The sequence below is a fragment of the Diceros bicornis genome, chromosome 31 (assembly GCF_020826845.1).
Source record: "Diceros bicornis minor isolate mBicDic1 chromosome 31, mDicBic1.mat.cur, whole genome shotgun sequence".
Classification (NCBI taxonomy): Eukaryota; Metazoa; Chordata; class Mammalia; order Perissodactyla; family Rhinocerotidae; genus Diceros; species Diceros bicornis.
Window position 1 is genome coordinate 16,619,478 of NC_080770.1, and position 15,039 is coordinate 16,634,516.

The following is a 15,039-nucleotide window of genomic DNA, read 5'->3' on the forward strand; positions in this document are numbered from 1 at the left end:
AACTAGAGCAGCCTTTAACTGCTTTATGTATTAAGCTTCTATATAAGATTTGAATAAGGCTGAATATTATGAACCAAAGCGGGTAGCTGTGCAAATGGTAAGTTTGTGGATCTGGCCTTGCAGGGGGAGGAACAGTTGGGGGAGCAGGGCTGTGATGGGGTTCAACCACCACAGATCCTTCCAATGGATGGAGCATCAAAGGGCTGGGAGTGCCCTCACCGCTAGTTTGCAGGGCAGCAGCTTCCTCTGGGAAGGCCCTGGAAACGAACCTCAGACTGTACCCCAGCCAGCGCTTCTGGAGACTCAGGTCCCAGGGATCTCCTACCACTTCCTCCTCAGGTCTCCACTGGATCCAGAAAACAGACTGGCTCTTAGGAAGTCCCACCTCACAAAGGAGACTGGGGATTACTACCCGGGCACAGGAGAGACGATGTGAGAAACACCAGGTAAGTCCTGGCCTCTCTTTGCACCTGGGGTGGGTAAAGGAGACACAAGATGAGGTGGTGTCAACTACAGACAAGCAGTGGAGGCTAGAGGCAGGGGTGAGTGCGTGTGTGGGGACGATTAGGTGTGTGTTGCTGTGAGTGCGTAAGAGAAATGGTTGGCTCATGTCACACAGGGCCTAGATAAGGTTGTGCATCTGGTCTACCCGGCAGGGCTAATATAGGAGAGATTCAAGTGTTACTGAAGCATTAACATCACAGCATTAAAAATCCTTTCAAATTCTATCGAGTCCAAGCCTCCATCATCTCCCCCATATGACTGCACAGCCTCTTAACAGGTTTTCCTGTGTCCACTCCTACCCGCTCCAAACCCTTGGCGTATCAGCCAGAGTGATCTTCCCAACTCAGATCTCATCATGTCTGTCTCTCTCTCAATCACACACACACACACAGGTTAAGAAGCTTCAGCAGCTTCCCATCCATTATGATTCTTTAAAATAAAAAGATATGAGGGTATCTGAGGTGGGGCCTCTGTCTGTGCTCCCACCCCCAGCTTACACTACCCTCACCTGTGCTCCCTCTGCTCCAGCCATAAAGACCTTCTTTTCTTCTCCCCATTCGCCAGGCTCTTTCCCTTTGTGCGGCTGGGTTTCTTTGCCTTCAAACTTCTTTTCCTGCTTTCACCTGAGCTGCTCTTTCACATTGCCTCGGATGTCACATCTCCAGAAAACCTTCTCTGAGTTCCCCGACGAGGCCAACTACCTCCACACCAGCAGCTCTCCTAGCGCTGTGCACCTCTTCTTTGAATCCTGAGCTGCAGCTGAAATTTTACATTTGTTTGCAGAGATTATTTGATTAATGTCCATCTCTTGCATTGTAAGCTCCAGGAGGTTGAGGACCCTGCCTGCTTTTGCCCACCATTCTGTCCTCGGAGCATAATGCCTGGCATGAAGAGAGACTCAATACATTTTTGCTAAATTGATGACAACGGATTCATGAAGTCCTGATGGTGCATGGGCTCATGTGCACAGAGATGGGCTCAGGCCTGGGGGCTGGGCTGCAGAGCGCAGTGATATAACTGGAAAGAGCTGCTCCATGGGGAGCTGTTAGGCTGGGAGATGGATGGGATTGGATATCAAGAAGCAAAAGAGCCTCTCCAGCTGGCCGGGCTCCTGCACCGAGGATGAGAGCATCAGACTGGATCATGATGAGGGAGAGACAAGGGCAGTGGGGGAGCTGAACAGGCTGGCCCAGGAGCCGGCTGTCTCTACTCTCCATCAAGCTCCCGCCTGAAGCCGATGGAGCTGGGCCAGGCTGGGAATGTGCTGAGGCACCTTTATGCCCTCACCTGGACCAACATACCATCTTGTGGCTATAAACAATCACAGCATCGCATGTGCATGTGAACATGGAATCTTTAAGCACCAACTTTGGAGATGTGGACATGGAACATTTCCAAATATTGTATCTCACAAAATCTCAAAGTTGGAAGGGAACTTCAAGGTCATTTAATCCTACCCTAAAGCTTGAATCCCTTCTCTAATATCTCTGCTAGGAGCACAGATGTACAGTCTTGTCTACAACATCCGCATAAATGAAGCCTACTGGCTCTCACCAGGCACACGGAGCAAAAAGTCCCTTAATCCACGTCTACTCACTTTTCCACATACCCCCACCCTCACACACTACTCCGACCTTCAGCAAGCAGACCCCCTCACACGCTGCTCCAGCCCCCATGAACATAGATGTCTCCTTTAACTTGCTTGAATTAACCCACGACAGTTGTCAGTGGCTTGCTGTCTCACACACACAGACCCATTGTCTCAAGGAACAGCACAAGACTAGAGACCTGCACACCAGGAAAGAAAGCCCTTGAGGGTTCTGCCTGTATTTCCTGGTGTGTGCGAATGACCACAAGAAGAACAGAACCTGTGTTTTGTCCCCAGCCATTGTCTGCTCCATGGCCTTTTGTGCATATATGTCTGTGTGTGTGTGTGCACGCCCGCGTGTGGGTGGGTGTGGGTGCCTCCAAGAGGCAGGGGCTCAGAGAGGGTGTTTGGACCTCGCTGGCTCTTAAGCAACTCCCAGGATGGGTTATATGGTGCGAAGTCAGGTAGAAGTAGGGCATTTATGTTTTCTGACAAAGAGGAGCATTTCTGGATTCTTGATGAAGGACCTTACATCCTGTTCAGAAAAGCCACTTTTCTCCTCAGCAACTCTTCCCTTGAGTGTTATCTGTGTCTGTGTTTCTCCACACCTCCCCTCCATCCCAAGGGGCAGATCTTCCCCTGCTTTGTCCTTCCCTCCAAGAGCAAGGGCTTCTCCCCTTTCCACGTTCTCTCGCCATCTCCCCATGCCACAAGGGGAATTCCTCATTTTAAAGCAGATCCAGGTCTCTCCTTCCCACCTTGCCATCAACCTGACCAACCTGTCACCATCTCCCTGATTTCAGTGCCTTTCCTTCCCCTTCCCTGTGCTTCCGTGTCTGTTTCAGACCCCGAAGAGTTGACTGAGGGGAATGGGAAGATGTGTGTGTGTGGCGGGGGGTCTGTCTGTTCTCTGGCCGGGGGGAGATGAGAAGGGGGAGAAGGGAGATGGCCACGTGGGACCTCTCCCGGTAGAGGGTAGTGCCGGGACGGGGACTCCCATCCTTGTGGTATGTGCCTAGAGACCACCCTCCAACTCCGGAGGATTTTCTGGGAAAGAGAACTTATCAGGGGACCAGATCCCTAGTGGCGGTGGCAGAGGCCAGTCCTTGGGACATGGCTCCACAGAAGAGACTTTCCCCCAAGAAAAGCTCAGGAGGCTGGACGGCCACACTGAGGGGAGGAGGGGCAGGACAGGACACCAGGCAGCCCTCCCTCCTAGGACTTGGAAGGCCACAGACTCACCCTACAAAGTAGGAGATGATCAGAAGCTGAACTGCTCGGTTGATGATCCCAATGGTCCAGCTCTTCACAACCACTGACTTGGTGGTTTCGTAGGTGAAGAAATCTGATATGCAGTTCATGCTGAGAGACTGATCAGAGGCTACTCAGGAGAGACCCAGTGGCGGCCTCAGGAGGGAGAGGTCCTCAGGATGGGGAGATAGAGATCAAGGCCTGGAGGGGGCAGCTTAGAGGGGCTTGAGGAATGGGGATCCTGCTTCTTTAAGTCAGGCAGTCCTAACCCAGTGCCCAGGCTCTCTCTGCTCTTGACACTCTAGGCTGCCAAGAGTCCAAGGCCAGGGCGGGGGACCCCCTTTTTGTTCGTCTCCACCCCACTCCCCTGTGATGTCACGGCAGGGGTGGGGTCTCCAATCCCAGGCTCCTGATTGCCTGGGATGCAGCTGGCTAGGGCCCTCTGGGACTCGTGTTTTATCTGCACTCTGTCTACCGTTTCTGTTCCGTTCTCTTATGCTGCATCTTCATCCCAGCTCACCAGCTGCTTCATTCTCTCCTTAAAGCCCCTTGCAATGCCCCATCCCCCAGCCACCTAAGAGCCTGCCTGAGCTGAGTACCCCCTTCATTCCTAAGTGTCTTCCTAAAGCCACTCAATTCTGCAGCCAACCCCTCCCTTCCCCAGTTGCCTTCAATAGCATGGGTCAGGGGGAGGGGTCTCCTGAACACACTTCTCTGGGTCTCTGGGGAGGGGATGAGTGAAGAGTCACAAAGTTCATATTTCCTACTCAAGATGGCAGTGGCTGAAGCTCTACCTATAGCATAGCATTATCACGTCGGAATTTTTTGTTTTACTGTCAGTTCACCTATCTGAATCATTTGTTAGATTACATGCTCCTGGAAGTCTGGGGCTGTTTCCGTCTTACTAGTTTCCTCAAATCCTGTAACTGTGTTGGAGCTCAATACACATTTACTGAATCCAGTTGAATTTATGTTGCTAGATAGTGGTGGAATAGCCATTAGTCTGAGGTTAAAGCCATGAGTTCAGGGATCAACAGTGTATTCCCATTGTCTCTTATCCCAGGACTTGAATTAGCAAGCTTTTGTAACTGTTTTAAGTCAGACTGTCAGAGAAACCTGGAGTTTAAATATTCTGTCCTAGTGTCTTCATACAGGACACATATCAATCATTCTGAATGTAAAGTCACGGTGATTATGACTGAAGAGAACTGGGCTGGAGTAAGGAGATTTGGGTTCTAGTCTCCATCTTTGTTGCCAACTCACTGAGACCAGTTTTCCCATCTGCAAAAGGAGGTTGGAGTAGACAAATTCAAACATCTCTTCAAGGTCTGGCCTCCTCTGATTTTGCAACAGGCGCCCTAGGACTACACAGGGGGCCCCGGCTTCTGCAATCCCAGGCTGACGTGATTTCAAATCAGCTCCGGCTCCACGGTGAATCTGACACCAGAGTTGAACTTGATACCGCCTTTGCCAGCCTCTTCCAGGCGACCCATACCTTGCAGTTACAGACTTGAAATTTTGGGGTGCAGATTGTGAACTCATTTAAAAAGGATCCAATCCCATGTGACAGGGAGAAAAGTACAGTCACACACTGTACGGGCTGCTCTTGGCAGCCAGTGGGAGGGGCCATTTCTCGCCACAACTCTCTAAATATTTTTCTTCTTGTCCTACAGCCTCCTTTCCACTGAAAGCACTATCGTGCAGGAGAGAGGGACACACACACACACACACACACACACCCACACACCCACACACACGCATCTGTGGAAAGTCTGCAAAATAAAACTCCACAAGTTCTTTTTAGAACCTAGCCCTCCGCTAAAGAAGAGTCTGTAATTCCGAAGAGGCCTATGCGCCCCCATTTTCTAGTCGGACTCCACGAGGGTAGGACTTCATCGCAGGCCGGCTTCCCTCAGGTCCTCCAGAGCCGCCGACGCTCTATGTGACCGCCTCCTTGGCCGGCAGGGCTCGGGTCTCTCTAACCAGCTCGTCGTCTCTATGGTCTGTGCACGGCTTCCGCTGGAAGGACGGGGGGCCGCGCACGCGGGAAAAGCTTCCCCCGCGTTGCCCCATCCCCCGTGTCCCCGCCCCCCTCCCCCGCGTCCCCCAGCGCGCCCACCGCCCGCACCGGGGCCGTCGCGAGGCTGCAGCTTGGGAAGGTGGGTGGTCGCCGTCCCCGTGCCCGGAGAGGGACCCGCTCCCCCGCGGGACGCTTCAGATGGACCAGTCCGCGTTCGAATCTACGGCAGCGGGCGAATCCATTTTAGGGGGAGAGGGGAACTGTGGGTCTGGGGCCGCGGCGCGGTGGGAGCGCTGGGAGGGAAACCCTGCGCTCTGAGCTGGGTTGGGGCGCGGGCGAGCTGCAGGCTCCGGCAGGCCCTGGGGTTCCGCCGCTCGTTGCCATGGCGCCCGGTGGAGCGCCCAGAGCGGGTGTCTGGTTGGGATGTAAGCGCTACTCCAGGCCCAGTTCTCCAGCCTGGGCTGGGCCTGGCCCCTCGAGCTCTGCCGAGCCGTCCTGTAGCTTTCCAGGCAGAGGAGATCCTGAGACATCCCAGGCGCAGCCAAGGGTTGCCACCTGGCTCCATCCTGGGCAGAGTGGGGTGTTATCTTTCATGCTTATCTATCTCCCACTTGAATTCAGATTTCCAACCTGCTGAGTGTCTTTATACCCATCCAGGAGTTGGGGCCAGGCTCCTAGTTGAGGCCATCAGGAGCAGGTCAGCATGGCAGAAACACTGGAGTTCAACGACATCTATCAGGAGGTGAAAGGCTCCATGGTAAGAAGGGCTTGGCCTTTAATACAGGAGAGAGAGGGAAGGGGAGTAGGCATTTTGGCCATTAACAAGAGCTGGCTTTGATAATGTTGCTACTTTGGAAAAGGAGTTGAGTATAATGTGTAACTAGTGTTTCCCCAACAAAGGGCAATATGGAGATATAGTGTAAGAGTTAAGGGATCGTACATGCTGCTCAATCCTGAATCCTGACACTGAGGACCTGCAAGCGTTCTGGATGCCAGAGCCAGGATAGAATCCAGACTTTCTGACTACTTGTCTCTTCTTACTGGCCCTCACCACTTCAGCCTTTGCTCCTGCATTGATACCTGGCCAGCCTAGGATGGGTGTTGGGTGGGACTGTACCCGGTATGCACTGTGTACCGTCCCTGTGCATTTGGACCTGTTTTTCCAACAGAATGATGGCCGGCTGAAGTTGAGCCGCCAGGGCATCATCTTCAAGAACAGTAAGACGGGCAAAGTGGACAACATCCAGTCTGGGGAGTTGACGGAGGGCATCTGGCGCCGCGTGGCTCTGGGCCATGGACTTAAACTGCTCACAAAGAACGGCCATGTCTACAAGTATGATGGCTTCCGAGAATCGGTGAGATGTCCTGTTGCCATAAACCTCTTTTTACTGGGCCATCTTATTTATTTGTAATCTTCTAGAGAGAATTGGGGCTACTTCCTCTGATAACCATGTAATTGCTAGTTTGGGCTCCTTATAGTAGGGCCGTTGCCATGTTCAGCTTTGGGTGTCAAAGTCTCCCGAGTTTCTTTGTGTCTTGACTCCAGAAGAGTTTTTGCTGTTTTGATTCTTTTTGGTGGTTTCTGCTCATTGCCTTTATCCAGGTTCAAAGTGTTAGCTGGATGTTTCAGTTTGGGTTTTGTTTTTCCATTTTGATGTGCTTGAGTTGAAGACGCTACTTCATTTTACCTTCCACTTTCATTAAAGCAATACCTGTACAAAACCAGAGGCCCATAACCAGGAATGTCAGTTCTTCCTCTCCCAGCCTGAGATCTTGTCCCCAGAACCAACCTCTTTCGATAACCTTTTAAAGAGTTCTATAGCTGAGATTCTAAGTCAGCATGGATTTCTGATAAGAGGTATATAGGAGCAATTTCTCAGAAATGGGTAATCCCAGAATGTTCAAGTTTGTGTTGGGGCTTTACTGGGATTGCTCTCTCCCCTCCACCTATAGGAGTTTGAGAAACTCTCTGATTTTTTCAAAACTCACTACCGCCTTGAGCTGATGGAGAAGGACCTATGTGTGAAAGGCTGGAACTGGGGGACGGTAAAGTTTGGTGGTGAGTCCTGGGGAAGACTGAGGTTTGGGGGTGAAGGTAGGGTAAAGGGTTTCAGCCTTTTACTTGTTTTGCTCTCTTTCTGTCACTGTCTCTGATTTCCCATTAGTTTGTAATTCGTCATGTATTTATCGAGGACCAACGGCATATCAGGCACCGTGTGTGGTCTTGAGGGTACAGTTTGGACAAAACAGCCCCGGTGCCCTGTCCTCAGGGAACCTATAGTCTGGTGAGGACGTTGTTTACACAGACCCAAGGGAAGGAGCATGTGGCTTAAAAAGCCCTTTCCTCACAGGGCAGCTGCTCTCCTTTGACATTGGTGATCAGCCGGTCTTCGAGATACCCCTCAGCAATGTGTCCCAGTGCACCACGGGCAAGAATGAGGTGACGCTGGAATTCCACCAGAACGATGATGCAGAAGTCTCTCTCATGGAGGTGCGCTTCTATGTGCCTCCCACCCAGGAGGATGGCGTGGACCCTGTTGAGGTGAGGCCTCTTTTGGTCGCCTTGGGAGTGGATGGTGCTGAGCAGGCCCTGGCTGGCCTGGGAGCAGGATCCCTGCTGCTCCATGACCAGTGTGTGCTTTTGTAGGCCTTTGCCCAGAACGTGCTGTCTAAGGCGGATGTGATCCAGGCCACTGGAGATGCGATCTGCATCTTCCGGGAGCTGCAGTGTCTGACTCCTCGAGGCCGTTATGACATTCGGATCTACCCCACCTTTCTGCACCTGCATGGCAAGACCTTCGATTACAAGATCCCCTACACCACGGTATTGCGTCTCTTTTTGCTGCCCCACAAGGACCAGCGCCAGATGTTCTTTGTGGTAAGTAGAAGCCACTGGGGTGGACTGTCCTGGTTTTTGCCCAGGTCTTTAGTAGACGGATCTCACTGGTGTTTAGTTAATCAACAAGTTCTTCTGGATCATCTGCTGGTGCTAAACCTTGTCGGCTCTTCCTTACCAGATCAGCCTGGATCCCCCCATCAAGCAGGGCCAAACCCGTTACCACTTCCTGATCCTCCTCTTCTCCAAGGATGAGGATATCTCCTTGACTCTCAACATGAATGAGTGAGTGTCTCCCTGAACTCGTGTCCTGCCGCTGTCCAGGCGGGAGACAGGTGTGCCATTGGAAAGCAGCAGTGCTCCTGACCTCGTCTTCCTCTGTTTGTAGGGAAGAGGTAGAGAAGCGCTTTGAGGGGCGGCTCACCAAGAACATGTCGGGATCCCTCTACGAGATGGTCAGCCGGGTCATGAAAGCGCTGGTCAACCGCAAGATCACAGTCCCAGGCAACTTCCAAGGGTGAGAGTGCAGGCCTGGGGCCCTGGCCTGCCTGGGGATGGGCTCGGCCGTGTCTCCTTGGTAAAGCCCTCCTGGGATGGGGATGCAGCCTCTTAGAGGCCTGGTTGGGTAGTATCATAATGGTGTCAGTCGCCTCCATCAGAGCAGCTTAGTGAGCTCACTCGGGGGCCTGAGCACACATGTGTCTCTGCTGAGAGATGTGCCCCTTGGCTCTGTGCCACTTGCTGCCCAGGGAGGCACTGACTAGGCTCCCCGCACCCTCCACCAGGCACTCAGGGGCCCAATGTATCACCTGCTCCTACAAGGCCAGCTCAGGACTGCTGTACCCGCTGGAGCGGGGCTTCATCTACGTCCACAAGCCACCAGTGCACATCCGCTTCGATGAGATCTCCTTTGTCAACTTTGCCCGTGGTACCACCACCACTCGTTCCTTTGACTTTGAAATCGAGACCAAGCAGGGCACTCAGTATACCTTCAGTAGCATTGAGAGGTGAGAGCCTCTGCCAGTCACTTCCTGGGCATCCTGGTCCTGACCCAGCCTCGACCTGGAAGCCTGGAATGGCATAGGGCCCTTTCAAGGCCTGTGACTCTTCCCTGACTTTTCAAGCCTTGAGCAGAATTTTCCTTTTGCTTCCCTGGGATTTGCTCCTTCTCCCTGGAGTGCTCAATCTTTGGAAGCCTCTGCATTGTTTTCTTTCTGTACTTAAAAAAAAAAACCTGTTTTCCGTATTACAAAAGCTATATGTGTTCAGTACTAGCCCTTCTCCTCCTCCACTGCCCCTGTGGTGGAAATGCTATCTCTCGCTTTCCTGGAATGAGCTTTGTGCCCGAGAACACAGCAGCTAATGTTTATTGAGTGCTCGCTGTGGGCTAAACGTTTTACAAACATTTTCGTGCTTAATCCTCATAACAACCCTGTGAAGTGTGAAATACAGACCAGTAAAAAGATGAAAACCTCCCTTCCCCTGACATCCCTACTCTCTGCATATTTGGTAAATAGGTACTTACCCCTCCCCACTTTTTTTTCCTGGAACTCTAAAGACTGTGCAGACTGGTCTTTTAAGACTTTCAGCACTAGTATGTGACTCTTCCTTACTGTTGTCCTCTGGGGGGTTTCTGAATTGTTGAGTTGGATAATGTGGTCCAGGTCCAGGGGAGACTGTGGTCCCCCACAGTCTCTCCCTACCCATGGGTGTCACAACAGCGTGTGGTCCACCCGTGTGTTGGCCTGCCTGTCTGGTAACATGGTGCATCTCCCTCAGGGAGGAGTATGGGAAGCTGTTTGATTTCGTCAGTGCAAAAAAACTCAACATCAAAAACCGAGGGTTGAAAGAGGTACGTGTGTGTGTGTGTGTGTGTGTGTGTGTGTGTGGAAAGGATGAGCCTCTCTCCTGTTCTTTCTGCAGGGGGGAAAGGGTGAAGGAGTTTTCCGGCTTCATTTTCACTCTCTCTTCTTTTCTTACCCTTATAGAAAAAAGAGGTGCGTGTGACCCTTCCCCTTCCTGGTGCAGGTTTCCTCAGCATGACCTTAGATCAGTCTCTGCAGCCCCTCAGGAGCCCCCCGTGGGCTGGGAGAGGGAGGGGCTTGGACTAACCAGTTGGCAGGAGGTCCTTGGCATAGGCCCTGCACGTTGGCTGTGTGTGGACATCCAGCCCCGGGGCCTCCTGGGAGCTGCTGCTCTGATCTTACTCACAGGCATGGGGGAGTGCTCTTGAGTGTGGAGGGGTCCTGGCATCAGGGCGAGCTGGCCCTCACTCTCGTCTCTTTCCTGACTAGGGCATGAACCCAGGCTATGACGACTACGCCGACTCTGATGAAGATCAACATGATGCCTACTTGGAGCGGATGAAGGAGGAGGGCAAGATCCGGGAGGAGAATGCCAACGACAGCAGCGATGACTCAGGAGAAGAAACCGGTGGGCTGGCCTCGGCAGGGCAGTGCTGGGCCACGGGGGCGGCCAGACTCTTCCCTGGGGCCAGTGTTGGGCTCACCCTGGGGCCAGAGCTGGGTGTCTGGGTAAGGGAGTGGGATTTCCATTGGGACAAAGCTGATGTGTCCTGTGTTCTTTTTCAGATGAGTCATTCAACCCAGGTGAAGAGGAGGAAGACGTGGCGGAGGAGTGAGTTTTGTTTCCACCTCATAGGGGTGAGGTGATGACCTGTAAGCTTAAGGGACCAGAAGATTTCTGAGCATTTCTTATTTCCCAGCATCAGCTACTGACCCAGGTTGGAAAAGCGAGCTCCAAAGGGGTGGTACCTGGAAATGCTTTAAAAATTGTCAAGGGCTTTGTGAGCACAAGGCATGTTGTGAAGCCAGAAAAGTATAGTGGGGAGAGAATGGGAAGAAGAGCCAGTGCTTGCCCGCTTACTAGCCAGGAGTCCTTGGGTCAGTGGATCTGTATCTTCACCTGTAAAATGGTAGGAGTCCCCCTGTGCTGTATTGATCAAGGCTCTTGATTGCCAAGGTTAGCACTATGACTCAAGCTAACTTGAGCGTAAAAGTGAATTTTATAAGTTCGTCTAACTGGAGAGTCCAGGGATATGACTGGCTTCAGGCATCTGGATCCAGGTGCTCAAAAGTTGTGGGGAATCTGTTTCTACTCTGATTTCGTTATATTTAGATTGGTTTGCTCCAGGCAGTGCTAAATGACCCTCAGAACCTCTGGGCAGGCTTCATCCTACTGGTTTAACACCCAGAAGTGCCCTTCTCTCAGAGTAGCAGTAAACGCGTGGTTACTGCCCCTTCCTGAGTCTGAGGTATTAGCATGTGCTTTGACGGGCCAGAACCAGGCCATGTACCCACCCTTGGAGCCTGTGGTTGGGGTGAGCCCCTCCTGAATGGGGGCCAGGTGGTTCCCAACAGAAAATTGGAACTCTTAATTCAGAAGAATTGGGAATGAATGTTGGGCAAAAAAAAAAAAAAAAAAATCTCTAGGCATCCATTAGTTCTGCTTGCCACATACTTATGAAGGTCAGTAAGCAAATGCTTGTGAAAATGCCTTGAGAACTGTTTGGTACCATATACATATAAGGTAGTTCCATCTCTGAGAAGTTGCACTTGTATCAGGTAGGACTTAGTTATGTGGGTATGTGCTGGGTTGGACTTAAGTTGGTTTTCCCCACTTTTTATAGTAATGAATTCTCTCTTCGTCAGAAAAGACTACACAGTAGGTTAAGATGATTAACTCAAAGGAGGTGGAGAAGTGGACTTGGGGCAGGTTCCTGGCAAGATGAGACAGCGTTTCTGTCCCCAGGAGCACGGGGATGGAGTTGGAGCTGGGTTAGGCCATGACCAAAGAGAGCAGCTGAAGTCCGTTGGTTCATTTGTTTTTCTTTGATTAATTCAACAAATAACCCATTGTCATGGCTGGGTCTGGAGAGGGATGGCTGAAGCCACCTCAGCGAAGGGGAGGAAGCAGGGTTGGGGACTGAGGGTGGAGGCTGTCCTGTGGTCCTCCTCCCTCTCCCCTCTCTGGGCAGGTATCTTTGGTCTTGTTTTCCTCCTGGCCTGGGGCTGTGGGGTGCTGTCCTCCCTCCCTGAGTCTCTGCCCCACTCTCCTTGGCAGGTTTGACAGCAATGCCTCTGCCAGCTCCTCCAGTAATGAGGGTGACAGTGACCGGGATGAGAAGAAACGGAAGCAGCTTAAAAAGGCCAAGATGGCCAAAGATCGCAAGAGCCGCAAGAAGCCCATGGAGGTGCAGACTCGCCTCTAAATGGGAGGGTGTTGGGGAAGCCATTCTCTTCACCTCTTCCTGCCCATCACCAGCCAGACCTGTTGATTGGTCCTCCTGGGGCTGCTTTTTGTAGCCAGTGATTATGGCCTTGAGGAGTATCTTCCTGGAAATTTTTCTCTCTGTTCCTTGAGATAATTAGCTTCTGGGAAATCTGAATTAGGAGACAGGCTTCTTCTATCCCAGGAGCCCGAGGAAAGGGCCCCTAGTGAGTTAGGCACTGGGGTGCGGAGAGGAGGAAGACATGGTCCCTGCTTTTAGGGAGCTCTTGGTCTAGCCCGGTGCTATTTAGTCTTTTCTCCATTTTTTTCCTCCAAGTAGGTGATCCAGATAATTTCTTTGGGAGAATGTGGGGTTCTGTGGGAAATAGACGGCTGAAGGCATGTGGGTTCATTTTTATGTAGGTGAAGAAGGGCAAGGATCCCAATGCCCCCAAAAGGCCCATGTCTGCCTACATGCTGTGGCTCAATGCCAGCCGAGAGAAGATCAAGTCAGACCATCCTGGCATCAGTATCACGGATCTTTCCAAGAAGGCAGGCGAGATCTGGAAGGGAATGTCCAAAGAGAAGAAAGAGGTGAGTAGTAGCAGAGACGAGGGGTGGTGAACCTTGTTAACTGATCGAAGGGGCAGGGGGCCCCACTGGTGGAAGTTTTCTTGATAGATTTTGCCTGCATCAGGGAAGAGGTCTCATTCTTCTGTTTTTTCTGTGTGTGTGAGACAGGAGTGGGATCGCAAGGCTGAGGATGCCAGGAGGGAATATGAAAAAGCCATGAAAGAATATGAAGGGGGCCGGGGTGAGTCTTCTAAGAGGTGAGTGTCAAGAACAAAATGGCCCAGTAACTGCCTTTTTTGGTGGATATTTTTCCAGGTTGAGAATTGGGGTGTTAAAGATAATAGATATGCTCCTGACTGCAGCAGGGCAGTGCTTCTCCAATCTCAGTAGGCATGTTCAAGCATGGGCGACGTGCTAATGCCTGACATCACTGGATAAATATGGCCCATTTTTCTAGAGGGTCAATTTTATTTGAAAGTATAGGGGTATTAAAAAATATGATTATGGAGTATAATTCACATGCATTTTTAAAGATAAAGCAAGAGATGTCAAGTAAGTTCTGCATATGATGCTGCTTCAGGCTATGGCCCTTGATTCTTCTGGTTATTCGGATGCTCTCCTTTGGGCCACTTGGGGCTGACATGGCTGATATTTATGTTTAGGGTGAGATGGGCAGTATGGCTGGGATGGAGAAAGGCCCTGTTAAAGCTAGGAGAGGTTTGGCCTTGTTGGTGGCGGCAACTGGAGGGCCCAGTGCCTTTTCCCTCTTGCTAATATAGGGACAAGTCAAAGAAGAAGAAGAAAGTCAAGGTAAAGATGGAAAAGAAATCAACGCCCTCTAGGGGCTCATCGTCCAAGTCGTCGCCAAGGCAGCTAAGTGAGAGCTTCAAGAGCAAAGAGTTTGTGTCCAGTGATGAGAGCTCTTCAGGAGAGAACAAGGGCAAAAAGAAGAGAAGGCGGAGCGAGGTGCGGCAGGAGTTTGAGGGCTGTGGGCCTGGAAGGGTGAGGGGCATCTCAGTCGAGGGTGGGTGGGTGAGGACAGAGGTTTCTGGGCTGGGGTTATGGTTGGTCTATAAGAGTAATGAGATGGAGTGGACAGGTGGAGTTCTGAGGTTCTGAAGGCTAGTGCTGGAGCTTAGGGAGGGGGGTAGGGAATTGGGGGGCCCTTCACCACTGAGGAGGTGGTCTTTCCCCTTAAGAGACCTTTGGTTTTCAGGACTCTGAAGAAGAGGAACTAGCCAGTACTCCCCCCAGCTCGGAAGACTCGGCGTCAGGATCTGATGAGTAGAGAGGAGGAAAGTTCTCTCTCCTTGGGCTTGCCCTGTCACACCCCCCAGGCTCCCCACCCATATTTTGGTACCAGTTTCTCTTCATATCACATGTTGTCCTTGGATTCTGTGCCATCTGAACAAGCTCTCCTGGTGGTCTGCACTTGCCTGGGGCAGCAGGGGAGGCGTTTTACTCTGCTGCTTCATGAGGCTGGCTCTTCATAATTTGGGGAGAGATTGGGTGGGAAGCAGGGCAGTGCAGGATCCAAGTCCTCCTCCTACTCTCCCGACCTTGGGGATATAGCTGCTTGTCCTGTTCAAGTTGCTGCAGCAGGGGTCGTGTGGGGTCAAGCCTGTAGCTCCTAACTGGGGCAGATTTCTACTTTTATTTTGTATTTCTGGTCTGTGAAAATGAACATTTAATAAAGGGAACTGACTTTGGAAACCATGTCCTTATGCTTTCTCTCTGGCCCTCTTGTAATGCTCCCACTTTTCTTGGTGTTGTTGACCACACTGTTCTGACTGGGCAGGGCCCTGCTGGTCAGCCGGGAAGCAAGTCTCCAGGTACATCCTGTTCTGTTCCCGGCTGGACAAGCATTGGTTTTCACCCTCTTCTGCCGGGATGGGCCACCTGAGAGTCTAGAAATGAGAGCTGATCTGATTAGGAAGTCTCTCTCACAGTTCCACTCCATTAGCCCAGCTAAGGAGAGGCAGCTCTTGGCTCCATCGCTAATCACCTATGAGTCAAGGGTCTTCCCAGGCTTCACAT

General features: G+C 51.6%; 2 protein-coding genes across 3 annotated transcripts in view; one reads left to right on the forward strand and one right to left on the reverse strand.

The window, feature by feature from the left end:
* Window positions 1-3,655, reverse strand: part of P2RX3 (purinergic receptor P2X 3) — a 30,655-nt gene extending 27,000 nt beyond the window's left edge. Inside the window, exon 1 of the mRNA XM_058526860.1 lies at window positions 3,335-3,655. Within this exon, the coding sequence (XP_058382843.1) occupies window positions 3,335-3,453 (119 nt within the window). The 5' untranslated portion in view covers window positions 3,454-3,655. The remainder of the gene's footprint in view (window positions 1-3,334) is intronic.
* Window positions 1-14,718, forward strand: part of SSRP1 (structure specific recognition protein 1) — a 205,995-nt gene extending 191,277 nt beyond the window's left edge. Inside the window, exons 1-17 of one of the 2 annotated variants that reach the window (XM_058526845.1) lie at window positions 5,406-5,502; window positions 6,021-6,120; window positions 6,533-6,718; window positions 7,317-7,422; window positions 7,715-7,905; window positions 8,011-8,241; window positions 8,381-8,484; window positions 8,588-8,716; window positions 8,985-9,206; window positions 9,979-10,051; window positions 10,494-10,632; window positions 10,791-10,836; window positions 12,283-12,412; window positions 12,853-13,023; window positions 13,171-13,259; window positions 13,782-13,968; window positions 14,219-14,718. In XM_058526845.1, the coding sequence (XP_058382828.1) occupies window positions 6,067-6,120; window positions 6,533-6,718; window positions 7,317-7,422; window positions 7,715-7,905; window positions 8,011-8,241; window positions 8,381-8,484; window positions 8,588-8,716; window positions 8,985-9,206; window positions 9,979-10,051; window positions 10,494-10,632; window positions 10,791-10,836; window positions 12,283-12,412; window positions 12,853-13,023; window positions 13,171-13,259; window positions 13,782-13,968; window positions 14,219-14,290 (2,130 nt within the window). In that variant the 5' untranslated portion in view covers window positions 5,406-5,502; window positions 6,021-6,066 and the 3' untranslated portion in view covers window positions 14,291-14,718. Of the gene's footprint in view, window positions 1-5,405; window positions 5,503-6,020; window positions 6,121-6,532; window positions 6,719-7,316; window positions 7,423-7,714; window positions 7,906-8,010; window positions 8,242-8,380; window positions 8,485-8,587; window positions 8,717-8,984; window positions 9,207-9,978; window positions 10,052-10,493; window positions 10,633-10,790; window positions 10,837-12,282; window positions 12,413-12,852; window positions 13,024-13,170; window positions 13,260-13,781; window positions 13,969-14,218 lie in introns of those variants that run through there. The other variant, XM_058526846.1, reaches the window with a different exon arrangement.
* The last annotated feature ends 321 nt before the right edge of the window (window positions 14,719-15,039 follow it).